Source organism: Schistocerca gregaria, chromosome X (assembly GCF_023897955.1).
Source record: "Schistocerca gregaria isolate iqSchGreg1 chromosome X, iqSchGreg1.2, whole genome shotgun sequence".
Classification (NCBI taxonomy): Eukaryota; Metazoa; Arthropoda; class Insecta; order Orthoptera; family Acrididae; genus Schistocerca; species Schistocerca gregaria.
In genome coordinates, this window is record NC_064931.1 from 765,099,426 (window position 1) to 765,116,355 (window position 16,930).

The 16,930-nt window shown below is 40.1% G+C and overlaps 1 protein-coding gene across 12 annotated transcripts in view; it reads left to right on the forward strand.

Moving 5' to 3' along the window:
- LOC126297562 (formin-binding protein 1) overlaps nucleotides 1-16,534 on the forward strand; it is a 336,009-nt gene extending 319,475 nt beyond the window's left edge. For all 12 annotated transcript variants that reach the window (XM_049988494.1, XM_049988495.1, XM_049988500.1 and 9 more), the window contains one exon: nucleotides 15,611-16,534. In XM_049988494.1, the coding sequence (XP_049844451.1) occupies nucleotides 15,611-15,777 (167 nt within the window). In that variant the 3' untranslated portion in view covers nucleotides 15,778-16,534. The remainder of the gene's footprint in view (nucleotides 1-15,610) is intronic.
- The last annotated feature ends 396 nt before the right edge of the window (nucleotides 16,535-16,930 follow it).

A 16,930-nucleotide genomic window follows, 5' to 3' on the forward strand; every position in this document is an offset into this window, starting at 1 on the left:
TGAAAAGTTTGTGGTGTTACATTTAGTAATTTTCTTTGGAAAACAATGTTCAAAAGGGGATAGAAATTTATCAAGAAATATGCTGCATTTATCATTAGCATTTGGCTCATTATAGACATCCTCTCAGTTTACATTTCCTAAACTTTCTCTGAAGTGATCTATAGATACCGGTTGAGCACCCCCATACTTTTACTTAATGGGTTCTGAAGTGTATACCCTGTTAGGTTTTGTAAGTTAATCAGTTGTGCATCATGGTCAGATAATCCATTTACCACAGGGAAAGCATGTGTTTGTTCTACATCCTCTTGCTGCAAATACATTATCTATTAGAGTACTACTGTCCTGAGCTATATGTGTGGGGAAATTGATCACTGATTCTAAGTTATATGTTGTTAAAAACAGTTCTAGTTCACTTTTCCTATCAGAATTGCTTAGAAAGTTAACATTGAAATCACCACAAATTAATAACTTCTCCTTTTTGTCTAACTCAGTAGGGAGTCAAACTTCATTATGAATAACTCCCAGTCTCCTAGTGGAGACCTGTACACTGTTGTTAATATCAACACAACATTATCTAGCTGAATTTCACATGCACAAACCTCAAAGTGCTGATCAACACAAATTTTGCTTACTTCAACAGTTCTGTATTTATACCCTTGTTTTGTGAAAATGGCAACTCCTTTATCCATACTAGGTCTACAAGTGTAAGATGCTATATTATACCCATTTATATTGATTTTTTTCCATCCCCGCAGTTGCATGGTGCTTAGACAGACAAAGTATATCAGTCTCATTCTTATTTGTGAGATCATCTAAACACATTATTAGCTCATCTACTTTTTTTTTTATTCTCCTGATATTTTGGTGAAGTAAGTTGATACCACCCTTAGCTTTATCCCTATTTGCTGTGCATGAAGTTTCTTTTCTTCTATTTTCCTTGGTTGTTGTCTGTCTGGAATTTGGCTTTAACCTAAAAATCCTGTCTGCCTGGTCCCAATAACCACAGGGATAACCCCTTGTGTGACTGTGACCGCTCTTACAGTATCTGCTAATAGAGAAGCTAACTTATCTTTTCCCTTCCTATTAAGGTGCAGGCCATGTGTAGTGTAACCCCACCTACCAATAGCATCAACTGGAACAACACTCATGTGAGACTTTGCCGGTGTCCGGGGCATCCTGTTCAGCTCAGTGTTAACACGCCTTACAGCAATGCTTACCCGGGGCTGATCATGGCACTGAAAGACCTCCACAAACTACACATTTGTGTGCCCAGTTTCTGCTCCTATTTTATCCAGGCCACTCCTAATACTATATCTTGGATTCATAGCCAGGTTGTTTCCTGCTCCCCCAACTATAATTACCTGATCTTCCTTCTCAAAGTCCTTGCATAGCTGACCTAAGTTTTCTGTCACCTGGCTAAGGCTAGCACTTGGTTTCACAAAACATGTGACCTGGTACTCTGTCCCTAATTTCTCCTGAAGCTGTTGGCCCACATCCCTCCCGTGACTGTTACCTATAAGCAGAATTCTTGTTTTCCTATTCTGGTTTGATCACGACCTGTCTTTTTTCTTTAAGCTAGTATTCTGCTTCAACCTACAGTCAACTACATCTGAATCATGAATGTTGCCACACCCCTCCCACCACCCCCTGCTGCTGCTGCTGTGAAGCATTTACTTTGACAACTCAGCCATTATCACGACACCCTGTTAGCTCTTTTCACAACCTTCCTTCAACTTTATTGTGTAATTACTGTTGGTCCCCTTTTAGGTCTTGACCCCCACTTTCCTAAATTTCACAGAAGTGCAAGCTGTTTGGCAAAGGACACTTTACATGGTGCATATAATCTATCGACCGTGTGCTATGATCTTTTGCACCTACTATTAGAGTGGATTTATGTTCACACCCAAAATCCAGTGTGATGTTCAATCCATCTGTCAGTGGGGTGTGGGGGTTGGTGTGTATCCATCAAGCAATGGCTACTATGCTAGGTAGCCTCCACCATAGAGGGGTGGCACCCATGGGAAGAGTCTTCAATCGGAGTGAGTGGCAACACGAAGAATAATCAACAATCAAATGGATCCAAATCACCCATACCAGGTGCCGTGCCAACACAGCCATTTCAGCAGATAGAAAGCAAGATTTTAATGCAGAGACATACAAACCCTTGTCATTTCTGTCTGTAGTCAAGTCGTGGGATGAGAGTCGAGCAAGGAGAGTTGGATATGGACATTTCATCCTGTTTTTGGTATATTCCAAAACTGATGGAGAATATTGTGCAACAAGGAAGCTACTGTTTTTTGGTGAAAATATTGAGGATCAGTTTGGAGAAGTCGCAGCAATAGAGAGGATGAGAAATGGATCTTTATTGATCAAAACATTGCATGCTAACCAACTGCAGGTACTTCAGGCCTGTGACAAACTTCGGTATATACCAGTTACCATCTTCCCCATAGTAAACTCAATAGGATGCATGGTGTTATCTTCCATCGGGACCTCATACTACAAACAGATGAAGAACTGCATGCTAACTTAGAGTGGCATGGGATCCATTTTGTGCATCACCTCCAGAGAGGACCTAAGGGTGATTGGGAAGATACTGAAGCCTTTCATCCTAGCTTTCAATGAAAATGTTTTACCTAAGAAAGTTAATGTCATTGTTTATAGGTGTGATGTCAAACTCTGTTTTCCTCTTTCTATGAGATAGTTTGGTTGCCAGAGGTTTGGACACATGACCTGCCACTGTAGTAATGAGGCTAATTATGGGGCATGCAAAAGGACAACACATAAGGTAAGCTCTTGCAAACAACCACCTACATGTGTAAACTGTCCAGAACACCATCCACTCCTCATTCACTGACATGCCCAGTTTTCAAGAGGGTGTAGAAATGCCAGAAATATAAAACACTTGACAGCTTGTCTTGTCAACACACTAAGAAAAAGTTTGAACAATTCCACCCAATCAATATGACATCAGACTTTGCAAACATTGTGTCAAAATTCATATGTAGGACCACAATGAGGTCTCAAGTACCAACTACTGGCCCTAGCCACATGCCAGTGCCTGTTTTTCAGCCAGGGGAAGGGCCACCAGCTCTTTTGACCCTTTGGTGGCTAACATCCAAGACCCATTAACTGGAAGTTCTTGAATGGCGGTGACATTCTTCTGGACACTGAGCCATGTGGGTGTTCATTGACAAATTGGCTAAAGATGTGACCGTAGGAAAGAAACTTGAACTTGGCATACCATGCATGGACAAACAATTGCAATTATGCCATCAAATTTTGAACACTTCGGATGTCGACTATCAAGTTACCATGAGCCTCAACAAACTGAGGTTAATCAAAGGGCCACCAAGGCATGGCATATCACTCTGCAGACCACTCGGGAAGATGCCGTCATATTGTGCCTACTGCATATCAGCTGCACCAGATTACATTTACATGCATACACTACAGCCCACTGTATGGTGCATGTTTTAGGTTACCACTGCTAGTTATTTTCCTTCCTTTTCCACTTGCAAAGAGAGAGAGAGAGAGAGAGAGAGAGAGAGAGAGAGAGAGAGAGAGAGAGAGAGAGGGGGGGGGGGGGGGTAGAGGGGTGAAATGGCTGTCTAAAAGCCTCCTTACAAACCCTAATTCCTCTTAGCTTATGTGCATGGTCCTTATGTGAAATGTTTGTTGGCAGCAGTAGGATAATTCTGTAGTAAGCTACCAATGCCAGTTCTTTAAATTTTCCCAATAGTGTTTGTGGAAAAGAATATTGCCTGACTTCCATGCAATGCCATTTGAGTTCCCAAAGCATTTCTGTAATACTTGCATGTTGATTGAGTCTACCAGTAACAAATCGAACAGCTCGCATCTGAATTGCTTTGATTTCTTTCTTTAATCTGACTTGATTGGGGTCCCAAACACATGAGCAGTACTCAAGAATTGGTCTCACTACTGTTCTGTTTGTGGTCTCCTTCACAAATGAACCAAACTTTCCTAAAATTTTCCCAGTGAACCTTTCCTAAAATTTTCCCAGTGAACAAAATCGATCATTCGCTTTCCCCCTCTATAATCCTTACATGCTCATTTCATGTCATATTGCTTTGCGACATCACACCTAGATATTTATTCAAACATTGCAGGATTGTTTTTCGTACTCACCTGTATGAACTTACATTTTTTCTACATTTACAGCTTGCTGCCATTCGTCACACTCATTAGAAATTTTGTGTAAGTCATCTTGTATCTTCCTACACTCACTAAATGATGACAACTTCCCATACACCAGCAAACAGCTACAAATTGCTGCTCACCCTCTCTGTCAGACCGTTTATGTATACAGAGAAAAATAGCAGTCCTCTCACAATTTCCCAATTACATACTTCGCACATTGATCTTTTTATGGCTACATGAGTGTCTGCTAACTTTCACCTGTCATCATTTGCTCATTCTCTTTTGTACCGAAAGTGTAAGACTCTTTGGTTCCTCAGGATTTTCTGAATTTTCTTTTTAAGCCACAGTGATTCTTTTCTGTCCTTAATCCTCTAACTTGGCACATACTGCTCCAGAGTGCAATTTACAATCTGTTTTAAACTTCTGCTCTTATTTCCTCTACTGCCATCAAACTGGAGCTAAGTGAGGTCATTCATTGTCTAAGCAATACACTAGCAACTAATTGCCTGCTCTTTTTAACAAAAATACTCTCCTAACCTTCTTGATTGCTTTATTAGCTTCAGTAACCAACAGTGCTATGATATCTAACCATGTCTCTATACTGACACAATTGATAAGGTTAGGCCTGTTTGTTGCTACAAGGTCAAAAATATTTCCATTCAGTGTGGGTTGTCAAACTAGCTGATATAATCACTGTTTCTATATTGACAATGTCAGTAAGATCAGGCCTGTTTTAGCTACAAAGTCAAAAATATTTCCATTGCATATGGGCTGTCGCACTAGCTGCTCAAGGCAGTTTTCACAAAACATGTGTAAAAGTACTTCACAGCACGGCCTGTCTATACCCCCTGCAATGAATCCATGGACTCCCAGTGTATACTCTGCTTGTTAAAGTCCTCCAACGAGTATGCATGATCTGGGTATTTCCATGCTGCTGAGCATAGATTTTCTTTAACTGATTCTAAAACTGTCACGGCAGAATCTGGTGACCAGTAAAAACGTCCAACAATTAACTTTATTTCACATAAACCTGATATAGGCATCCAGATTAACTTAACAGTCACACTCAAATTGACCTCATTAGAGGCGATATTTATATCTGAGACCCTTTTGAATCAAGAGGACTTTCCTCAACGCAGCTCTGGTAACCATCTCATGATTGCTCATATTCTCACAATGTGTGGCCTGCTGGCTGATCTGAGAGGAGCAATCAACATATCAACCTGATTACCTCGGATATGTGCAGACAATGGGTTAGTAGTTACCAAAGTCCTGTGTTTCCTGAGAGAAAGCAGATTTTGCAACAAAATACAATCCACCTCCACTCACGGTGTAAGATATGGTTGTGGGAAGAGTACCTCTCACTGTGGCAAGTGCCCTGAGCAAACTCAATCTACTTTCTCTCTCCGCACTGTCATGCATTTTTAAAGTTTAATGTATGTGTTTTATTTATCTATCTGTTTAGTCTAATTGGTTCTAAAGTTCCACAAGACTATGACGATTCTTTTTGGTGTATACTTCAGTGACCAGCTACAATTTTTAGTGGGCTGAGTTTGATTTCATTTTCAACTATCTGGCTAGAGCTACAGCCACATGCATCTTCAGCCATGATGACATGGGCACAGCCTCTGGAGTTGATAGCTCTTCTTTACTCATTTTGTACCTTTTAACTCGCACTGCTATGAATCGAGGGACTGATAGCCAATAGTTTAGTCCCTTTAAACCCATGGTCATCATTATCATCATCATAACAACTGCAGCTTACATCTGTCAAAACATGATTATTATACCCTGGCCTTTGTTGGTAATTGATGGGAAAGTGTGTGTGTGTGTGTGTGTGTGTGTGGGGGGGGGGGGGAGAGAGAGAGAGAGAGAGAGAGAGAGAGAGAGAGAGAGAGAGAGAGAGAGAGGAGGAGGAGGATGGGTCATTGTGGCTCTTTGTGGCCAGAGCTGATTGTGGTGCTTAACTGACTGCTTGTTGCTGGCCACAACCTCAAAATTTGCCACACCCCATTGCTGACAACAATTCTGATCCACCTGACATTTTGGCCTAAAATATGAATCAAATGTGGGAACCTGAGCTGTAATATGGCTATATGTGGAGGCGGTGGTCCCACTGAGTTGGGCAAAGCAGGTTCGGAGAAGGTATGCGGTCTACGCCAACGTAAAATATCGGCTGGGCCATGTCCATTTTCAGAGGTTGAGTGGTGGATGGTGAGGAAGCTGGTGAGTGCCTCCCTGAGTCAGCTGTCATCATCATCTTGCGCAACTGCATTTTGAAGCTCTTGACCATCTGTTTGGCTTCAGAATTGGACGTGGGATACAAAGGGTCAGTGGTCAGGCACTCAATGCAAAGCACATGCCATGAACTGAGGGCCATTCATGGAAACCGGTATAATAGGTGCTCACCCTATTGCAAATGCTAGCTGTGGTGGCGATGGTAGCCTTCTTTGCCATGTATGGAAAGTTAGAGAGGGTGTCTACATAAACCAACCACATTGCTCATTGAAACGGTCTGGCGAAATCAACATACACTCTCAGCCAGGAGTGGTCAGAGCACAGCCAAGGATTGAAACACTGTGATGGGGCTGATTTGAGTGTGGGTGCAAGTGTGGAAATTCTGGATGGTGTATTCTATGGCGGCATCAACACCAAGCCAGTACACGATGCTGTACTGTGCCCTCATTCTGTGCAATCCTCATTCTGTGCAATCCTCAATATGTGGTCTGGAGGAGCTTCAGTATTTGGGGGCAGAGCTTTGGAGGAACTTCCACCTGGCATCCAGAATCATCTGTAGCTAACAATATGACACCATCAGTGATGTTAAGCCTGTGTGTTAATGAAAATAGGTGCACCATTCTAGACTGGTGTCATTAGGCAAGTGCTCGGGCCAACTCCCCTGTACAGCAGACAACACTCTGCAGAGTAGAATATCATGGTCTCTTTCTGCTGCTACTTCACTTGCTGTAATTGGGAATTCAGAGAGGGTGTGTCACTGATTCGTGTCTTAAGGCAGAACATTGCACTTTGTGCCTGTCAGACTCTTCATCTGGACCACAGGACAAGTGGGAAAGTATATCTGTCTCTTGGTGCTGCATTGCGACCAATAATGGATCTTGTAGGTTAGGAGCAGTGCCCACTGTTGCAACTGCTGTGTGATCTTGTTGGTAGGTTTCAGATGAGGGCCAAATAGTGAACTAAGAAGTTTCTGCTCAGTGATCAGGTGAAACTTAATACCATTGAGATATGCATGAAACTTCCTGATGCTGTATATGGTAGCCAATACGTCTTTCTCAATTTGTTGAATAATTTCTCTGCACCACATGTAATGTTTTAGATGCAAACACAATGGGCTGTTCCATGATATTGGCTTTATTTGTGAGATTTTGAATGCTATAGTCTGATACATCAGTGGCAGGTGTTAAGCATTTGCTGGGATGGAATGTTGGTAAACAAGGGCCTGACTTAAGGCACTTTTTAAGTTGCACAAAAGCTTTCTTGCAGTGCTCTGGCCACCAAATTTAACACCTTTTTTTTCCACAAATGATTCATCTAGGCCACATTGAGAATAAATTTCATGTAATAATTGACTTTGCCCAGGAATGACTGGTGTTCTTATGAGCCAGTAAGTTAGTGATTGTGTCCATATGATTGTGTGTGGATGTGAGCCCTTCATCTGTAGGTTGCGTAGCTGCTGCTCGCATGTGACACCCGTATTTAGCAAGTTGTAATTAACTCGTTTGGGGATACCTTGGATGAGTTTCTCAGGGTACCTCTGAAATATCACAGGAGTGCTTGTGACCCTAAATGGCAACTGTTACAACAACAGTACATGCTGAATGTCATATCTATATTACTAAGTGATCGTCCTGAAACCCCATACTAGTTGCAGGTTGGCTGTCTAACTTCTTCCAGGGGCAGCAAATATCTGACTTTCAGCATTTAACATAACAATTGACTAAATTTTAAAATACTGTCATAACCAACTCATTAACAGGTATTATCCTACGTTAAATTTTTAACACAAGAAGAAAAGAATTACAGTTAAAAACTGTGTATTTTTTTCCAGCCATTGTAACTGATGAGAGACAAATTCCTGGAGTTTGTTCATCCAATATGTCAAAATGATAGCACTTAGTGATTTCCAAGAAACTTTACACGATTTCAAACCTTTTAGGAACTTTTCTTGCTAACACTCCCCCACAAAATTATGAAAGAAAAAAAGTTTATCCTTTACTACATTTTTGCTGTCCAGTCAATAAAACTTTGGCATTGGAAAAGACATTGGAATATTATTATGTTTTTACAACCAACATTTTCATAATGAAGACACTTAGCAGCTTCCAACAAACTTAAAGCACAATTTCCAACCTTTTCTGAACTTTTCTTACGTAAATGCTTTATGTCAAATATTTAGCACATTAAGTGATTTGTATGGTGATCAGACATTTGAAACTGTTTTATACATGCCAGTTCAATTCAGTAAAGAATCTGTAGTTTACTAGTTAATTTCTAAAAACTGCTTCATCTGACCATCTACAGGCATCTTAGAAAGATAATGGCCCACATCCAATTTTGCCAACTATTCCTCCAGCCTACGACTTGTATACATATTGACATTGGTTTGAGCATTAATGGTAGACTTAAAATTACCCCAAGTTCTAAGTTATCCATTTACTTTCTTAACTATGATTGTGGGTGTAGCCCAATGGCTAGACGATACTAGAAATACAACTCACAGTCTATGCAGCCTATCAAATTCTGCTTTAACTTGCTTATATGTAGTGAAAGGCACTGGACGAGCTCTATAAAACTTGGGCACTTCTGATTGCTTTAATGATATGTTGGTCTGGAACCTTGTTGCACAACCTAATGCAGATCCAAACATTGGTTTTAAGTACATGCATAACATATCAAATTCTGTGAATGGCATCACAGTAAAAAATAGACTCACCTGGTCCTGAATTTTGAAACCAAAAAGTGCAAAAGTGTGTAAGGCAAAAATGTTAGTTGTTGTCCAAGAGTTGACTGTTAGCATGGTAAGTTACTGAGATTTTTGTATTTGGCTTGGACTACAATCTGGCCCCACTATGATCTGGGCCCCGCAATGGACTCAGCTCGCCACTGTAAGTCAACAACTCGCACTGAATGGACCTCTGCTGTGGAGAGCCAGTTTTCTGGTATATATTCTCATTAATCAGAGAATGGCTGTGGCTTTATCCAGCTGAAAATCTGCCGTTGCTCTATTAATGTCCAATTGCAACGTGAGCGTTGGCATCCCATCTACTGCCGCTATGAGCAGCAGCAAGATAGGATGTAGCAAGGTGATAGCCAGTATTGTTGGTGTCTGCTGGCTCAGGTATACACTTGCAAGACGACTTGGTTTGCGGCATGCAAAACAGGTGACATCATGGTAAGGGCAGCAATGCCATTGATCCTATGGGCCTCAGTATGTATATGATTTTATGGCATGTTCTTTTCTGGGACCCTGTGACAATGACTGCGAGGAAACCATTGTAGGAGCTTCCACTCACATTGGGTCATGCCAGCAGTGAACAAAAGCTTCCGTTTTTGTATGTTTCCTGACGCCGAGGGTAGGGGGTCACTAACTACAGTACCAACTACTTAATCCCATGACACTGGACTACCGGATGAACAGCTGCTCAATAGAGCACAGTGACAACTGATAATGCTACAACATCAACACCAGAGGAATTATGAAATGTTGCTTGTGCAGATGCAGTTACTTCATGAGCTTTGACAAGTTTTAGAACATCACTCAAGGTTGATTTAAATGACTAAAGTCTTTGCACTAATTTCTGTGTTGGGGGGAAAAGACAGATATCAACATTTACGGGTGCTAAGCCTTGCAAGATAGCAGCCCATTCTTCACATGTCGTCTTATGGTGCTTAAAACACTGGTTAAATTTGAGCCTAGTTGCAATTACATGAGTTTGGTGACTGTAGTGGTCAATCAGCAAGCCACAGACATCAGGAGTGCACTCTGACGTTCTGGGGTCAACCACTTGACTTGCCTTGCACTGAAGGACAAAGCAACGTAAATATATCTCCCAACTTTTGTTTGCCGCAGCAGTGACTTCAGTGTAATTATTGTCTCTGAATAAAAGTATCAGTTCTTTTTACCTGTGGTCCAACTTTCATCAAGCTATATACTTGGCAATAACACTTCCTGTGAAAGTTACTTTTGCACACCAGTTTAGTTATTACAGTGTAGCAATTATGTATGGGGAAGATATTCGAATGAATGGTCATCAGTAGCTCAGTATGGGTTCTAGAGATTAGAAGACTTGACAGTTGCCTTCAGTGAGGTTTCCATAGGTACCACTCTGTACTCAGCTATCTAATACTCTTTGAGGCAGCAATAAAATTAGCATTTTTGTGTAGTCAGCACTTGACAGAAATATTTCTTGGTATTTAAAAAGGCCATTGACACTATATGGAGTTACTATAGGATGTCAATTGAAAGAGTCTCCAATGTCAAATTAAATATCTCGGAAACTAAGATTGATAGATGAGTAAAACAAACGTTACATTTATTGTGAAACCTGTAAGGATTTTATATGGAAGTTATACAGAAATTTTGAAATAGTTTGAAAAGCTGGTGACAGGTGGTGCTGTATGCTGCACAGCTTATGCAGTAACAGCATGCATAATTAAACACATCCTATGCAAGCAGCCTTTGCAATCACATCACAGTCTTTCAAAATGTTCACCGCCCGCAGTATGGAAGTAGTGCAAATGAACGATGAAATTTGCGGTCACGTCCTGTAGTGTCACAACAGAAGTGGGGTCAAATGCCACACAGATTGCCAATTCCAGCTTGTCTAGCTTGGTAGGATGGTTGTGGTTAGAGCAGGGGTGGGCAGGAATCCTGCATGTGTGCGATGCACTTGCACGTGTGCAGTTAACGGGTCTTCTGCGTGCACACAGGGGCAAGTTGGCCTCCCGCTTCTCTCCAATCCCCACCATACCGTCTCTCCGCTTCTTCCTCTGTAATGCGTTTTGTTTCCTGGCCTGTTTTATTGAATGAAAGAATAAGGTTAGTAGGAGTGCTTGAAAGAAATCGTGGTTTGAAAGAGTACCTGTTACCTTCGATACGTTTCATTTAATTATCACAGGTGGAGTTTACAATACATTTAATGTCTGGAACAAAATTTCTACATACAGACAAATGCAAACAGTTACGTAAATTTTCATTACTGATGTTTATTCTTAACCGAGACTTACTAATCTTCATAACAGAAAAAGTCTCTCACAAACGTATGTCGAGCCAAACATTGACATTATCTTCGCGGCTTCACGATGGAGACGAGGAAACTCTTGCTGTGGAAAGTTGTGATAAAAATCTATTACACGTCTTGCCAAAAGGAACTTGTCTCTCAGACGAGAATTATGCTGTAGAATCTACAGTGCAGATCTATTAATTCCATTTGCAAACTGGAATGAATATCATCTACAGAAACAGCAAATTGTCTCAAGAACTATTCAAAACCTTGGGATAAGTGTGATATATCCCCAAATCGCTTGATAAATTCCTCTTTTATTGCACTAAGTATGGGAATATATTGAAATTTATTATAATGGCGTTCAATAATAAACTTCCGCTGATCAGCGAGAATACTATCACATATTATACATTTCAAATTTTCACGTTTTTGCACAAAGAAAAAATGATTCTCCCATTCATTTTTAAAAGATAGCAAAAGTCCACTTCTCCATTTCGTTGATTCACTCTGTATTTTCTGGTTCTTGAAATACAACGTTCACTACGTAGTGGTCGCTTCACTTCAATGTCCGCAGCTTAGCATGGTACTACACTGCCGCAACCTGCTGGCTGTCGTCACTGTCCCGTTTGACGATTGCACGCGAGCAACACACGTGCAGCGCCTGTGTGCTCATGAGCCACGTGCAACATTTGGCCGCCCCTGTGGTAGAGAGTATCTTTCAATGAGCTCCATAAACAATAGTCACAAGGAATCAGATCATGCGAATATGGAGGCTAATCCATCCCTGCACCAGTAAACTTCCAGTAATCCAATGCAGTGACTCTATTCCAGAATTATTTGTAAAGAAATCAAAACACCTGTTCAGTGTGATGTGGTCTGGCCCCATCTTGCATGACCCATTTGATGCGTTGTCGATCCTCCAGTACTACACGTGAGACAACAAATTGTTCCAAAATTGAAACACTATGTACACTAGTGATCATTTCTCACATGACAAAATGGCCAATAATACCTCTGCTGCATACTGTAGCCTAGACAGTGACTTTGTGAGAATACAGTGGTTTCACTTCACACAAATGGGGATTTTCAGAATCCCAAAATCGCCACTTTTGTTTATTCGTAGCTCCCTTCAGATGTAAGTGTGCTTCATCTGTGAGTCAGATGCAGTCAATTTCAAATTCTTCATTATCAGCTGGCCGGAGTGGCCGAGCGGTTTTAGGCGCTGCAGTCTGGAACCGCGTGACCGCTACAGTCGCAGGTTCGAATCCTGCCTCGGGCATGGATGTGTGTGTTGTCCTTAGGTTAGTTAGGTTTAAGTAGTTCTAAGTTCTAGGGGACTGATGACCTCAGAAGTAAGTCCCATAGTGCTCAGAGCCATTTGAACCATTTAATTATCAATCTGGTTTGCAAAATCAGTCCTCTGTCACACAGCTCATACAGGTATAGCTTGGTGACTCTGGATTTTGAATGGCAATGTGCAGGCTCTATCTGTGTTTTCTGTGTGCATGAGTGCTTCAAATTGGTCTCTGCTGCAATTCTTCAGATGTATTTCCATAGACTTTGCTGAATAATTCCAGAAATTGTGGTGACATTTTCAGGAGTAACTTCAGTCTGCCTTGTGCCAACATTCCCTGTTAAGTCATCGGCCATGCTGCCTGCCCGTTGGAATTTGGCAAAGATCTTGCAAGTGGTTTTGACATCATGTCATTTTGCAACATTAAATCATGTTTGAAAACTATGCTTTGGCACTGTGGCACTGTGTTCTAACCTGTGTTATTCAGATACCAAAAAAAAGCACATTGGTTAGTGGAATAAGTGATTTCAACCTCTTCCTTTGGTATGCTAACCACCTTTCACGTTTCAACAATGGAGCTGATAGTTCTAAGCTGTGGTACACTATTTATAGGGACTACATACTGCAGTTAGGGTTCCATGTGTTAGCAACTTATTGAACTATTTCAAAACTTATGCATGACTTGGGTATAAAATTCACAATAAACATAGCATTTGTTGTACTTGCCTATCAAGCTTAGTTTTCGAGATACTTAATTTTGAAACCAGGGTCACCCTTTCTGGACAGGCTGTATATTACCTGACAACTGGATGAATGTGACTTGTGAAGTTCTCCTCACATTATGGTGTTCTTCATTTTAGGACAATTTTTTAGTGTCATATCTGGCAACTCACTCTCAGACTCATATTCTTGGGAGAATGGTGTCCCTCAGGGAGTGTATTAAATGTTAATCTTTTTGCAGTAGCCATCATCAGCATAGTGTCTACAATCAGGAGTCCTGCCCGATGCTTTCTTTTTGTGGACAATGTTGAATTATTTATTTGTCTTCTAGTCTCAAGATAGCTTCTCAAAAATTTCAACCAACAGTAAGAAACTTATAATTATGGGTTGAAACACAGATTTCAAATTTTCCTCAGATTTGTGTGTGTGTGTGTGTGTGTGGGGGGGGGGGGGGGGGGAGGAATTTCATCATATATGTCATGGTTGGCCAATAGGCCAGTAGATTTGCCAACAGGAGCCTTTAGGACCAGCCCCATACGCAGCCTGAATGATGAGGCTGGGAAACCACCTCCAACCATCTGGTAAAAGTTTCTCATGGTGCAGCATGCATGTATTCACTAGTCAATCCTCTAGTCTCTAGCCTTTAATCTTCTTCTACCAGTTTCAGCAGAATTAATGTATGTAAATTACAGAAGGGCAATAAGACCATTAGGGGCTTAAGTAAAGGAGCAGCTTGCAGACCTCAGTTTGGTAACCCTGACTGTTTTAACACAGGGGTGGAGAAAGAATTCTTTCTGGTTAGTAGTGAGGGCAGGCTGTTTTCAAATTTGACAAAGTACAAGAAATTTTGTACTCTATATTCCATTTTTTAAACAAGCCCTCTACGAACTTTTATAGGAGCACCTGATTTAGTAATTACAGTGATGGGTGTAAGCATGGCTATACAGTCATCTGCTCAATGATTTCCCCTGACATTGACTTTAGGATTAGACTTCCAGACAAATTTACAGTTTTGATACAGGGCTTTATGCAATCCTAGAGGCATAGACACAGATGAGCTCTAGTCAACAGAATAACTTTCTCATCTGCCCTGATGCTGTAAGTGCCCTAGAGACCATTTGCCAGATCTACCGAGCAGAGTTGTCCAAAACATACAGGGCATACTTTACACACTACAGTTTCAAGGGAAGGAAGTGTCAGTCTGTTGGGTATTGGATCATTTGGAAATCCTGGGAAATCGGCATGCTGGCACATAATGTACTGCCCCCATGAGTGCTATTACCTCATTACTGAGATGTAGAGTTGTGTGCCAGATGGAAAAAGTGTGGCTAGAGGTAAAGGAAAGTAACAAATGAAGACTGGTATAGTCTTTTATTATTTAAGATTTTACTATCCATTTTAATATGTTGATAAGGAATCACTGTCTCTGTTGGCATTACTGGATGATTTGTTGAGTGTCTGATATGTGTCTGTGATCCATTGTCCCAAAAAGATTGCTTGCAAGGAAAGATTTTATTCTCACTAAGCATTTAGTTCATATTGTGTAAGGGCACTGATAAGTGTCGTTGAGCGCTCTGAAACCAAAAAAATTATCATTCTTACTGCTTAGTCTATATGTAGGCTGTAAGCCTACATCACTTCCTTCTGAGTTACCATCACCCTGTCATGTCCTTTGACACTTTAAAACTGTTTTCTGGATTCCTGTAAAAGTTATAGGTAAACATTCTGCTCCCTATGTTTTATCCCTGGCATCTTTAGACTTTCAAAGAAAATGTTGCAGTTAACATAATAGTAAAACTTTTTTATCTGAATCTACAGATGCTGTGAATGTAGGTTTGTCTTTCTTCTGTCTACCGTAATAGATAAGTGGTATAATCGGTATTACCTCACATGCTTCTGCATTTCTGCAGAACCCAAATAGATCTTCCCTCAAGTTAGCTTTTACTGGTTTATGTTCTTGTTATCTGTACTTTAATTTTAAAAAAATAAAAATAAAAATAAATGTTGCTTTGCAGTCACTGACTTGTGATCAAGGCAAAATTATGCAAGGCATATGTGTTGTTCCCATTGTCTTAAACTGTTTTTTGGTACATGAGAAATGTACTAAATGATTATAGTAATTGATTATTGTAGTAATAATAATCAAGTATATAACAGGTTTTAAGTGTGTTTTGTTTTTGCTCCACAGCTACGAGTGAAGGCTCAATACCAATGCATGATGGGGAGGAGCTCTTCATCATTGAACTTGATCAGGGTGATGGATGGACCAGAGTGAGGCGACAAAAAGACGGTGAAGAGGGATTTGTGCCCACATCGTATATTGAGTGCAACTTGTATAAATATAACAGCTGTTAGGGAGTGATATAGTCTGAATAATCCTAACACACTGACAATTTGCACAGTAATTGAGTGTGGATGTTGTGATTTTTTGAAGCGACTGGCTGCAGGGATTGAAGAAAAATATTGCTCATATTCGATTCTGAGTATCAACTGCTGACAGAGAAGCTGTGACTTATTTGTATATATGATCTTTTGTATACTTAATGGCTTTTCCTGTTTCGCAGGCTGAAGGCGTACTATGTAACATTTGTCTTGTTATTCTCTGACTGCATTGCATTTGGCAATATGAAATTGACTGTAATTTGAAAAATGTAATTGTGCATTGTTAAGAAGTTTGTGAAACTTTTGACTGTTAATGATAAGTTAGTTAACCGTCACCATAAATGTCGTCATAATGTAGTTACTCGTGCTCCATGTAATTTTTTTTTTTAAGAATTACTGGTTAGCAAATCTTTCTTTCATTCTAAAATATTTATACAAAATAATGTGCTTTGAATACAGCATATATTTCCATATTGTCATTTACTGTCTCTGATACTCAGGTGGGTATAATTAATGCAGAGATTGTAAATATATTTTCCATATACAACATGCAAATTAATACTTTAGGTGTAAATAAATGGCAACTGTGCTTGTCCTTTTTATATATGACAGTTTTGTTAATATTTTCATCTTAATGACATTGCAGTATGCTGTTTAAACTACCAGCAGGCTGTGGCATAATATTTATTCCAGAATTGTAAAAATATAAATACACAATTTCAAATAAGTAGTTATTTTAGTTTTATTTCTCATAGAACCTTTGTGTGAACTGTGTGTTCTTCCAAAATATAAGGCTTCCTTTGATATGATCCTATATCATGTACAGTATCTGAATCAAGGCATTTTGAGAAGGAAGATTATGATTTAATAGGAATAACTTTCAAATATAGTCAATAGAAATGAACTGAGTCCAGAAAGCTGTTATTCCTGACCAGGTTGTGGTGTTTTTCAGTTTACTCATCTCCGGTTCCTTATTACAGTAAACAGCATTGTTATGAAAGCATTTGTCTTAACTCAGAATTCCTGCTGACCCTGTGTTACTGAATAAACTTGCAGATATGTGTTCTACCAATCTGTCAAGTCATACTGCAAAGTTTATTCCAAAGGCTTTTGTCCTTGTATTTTA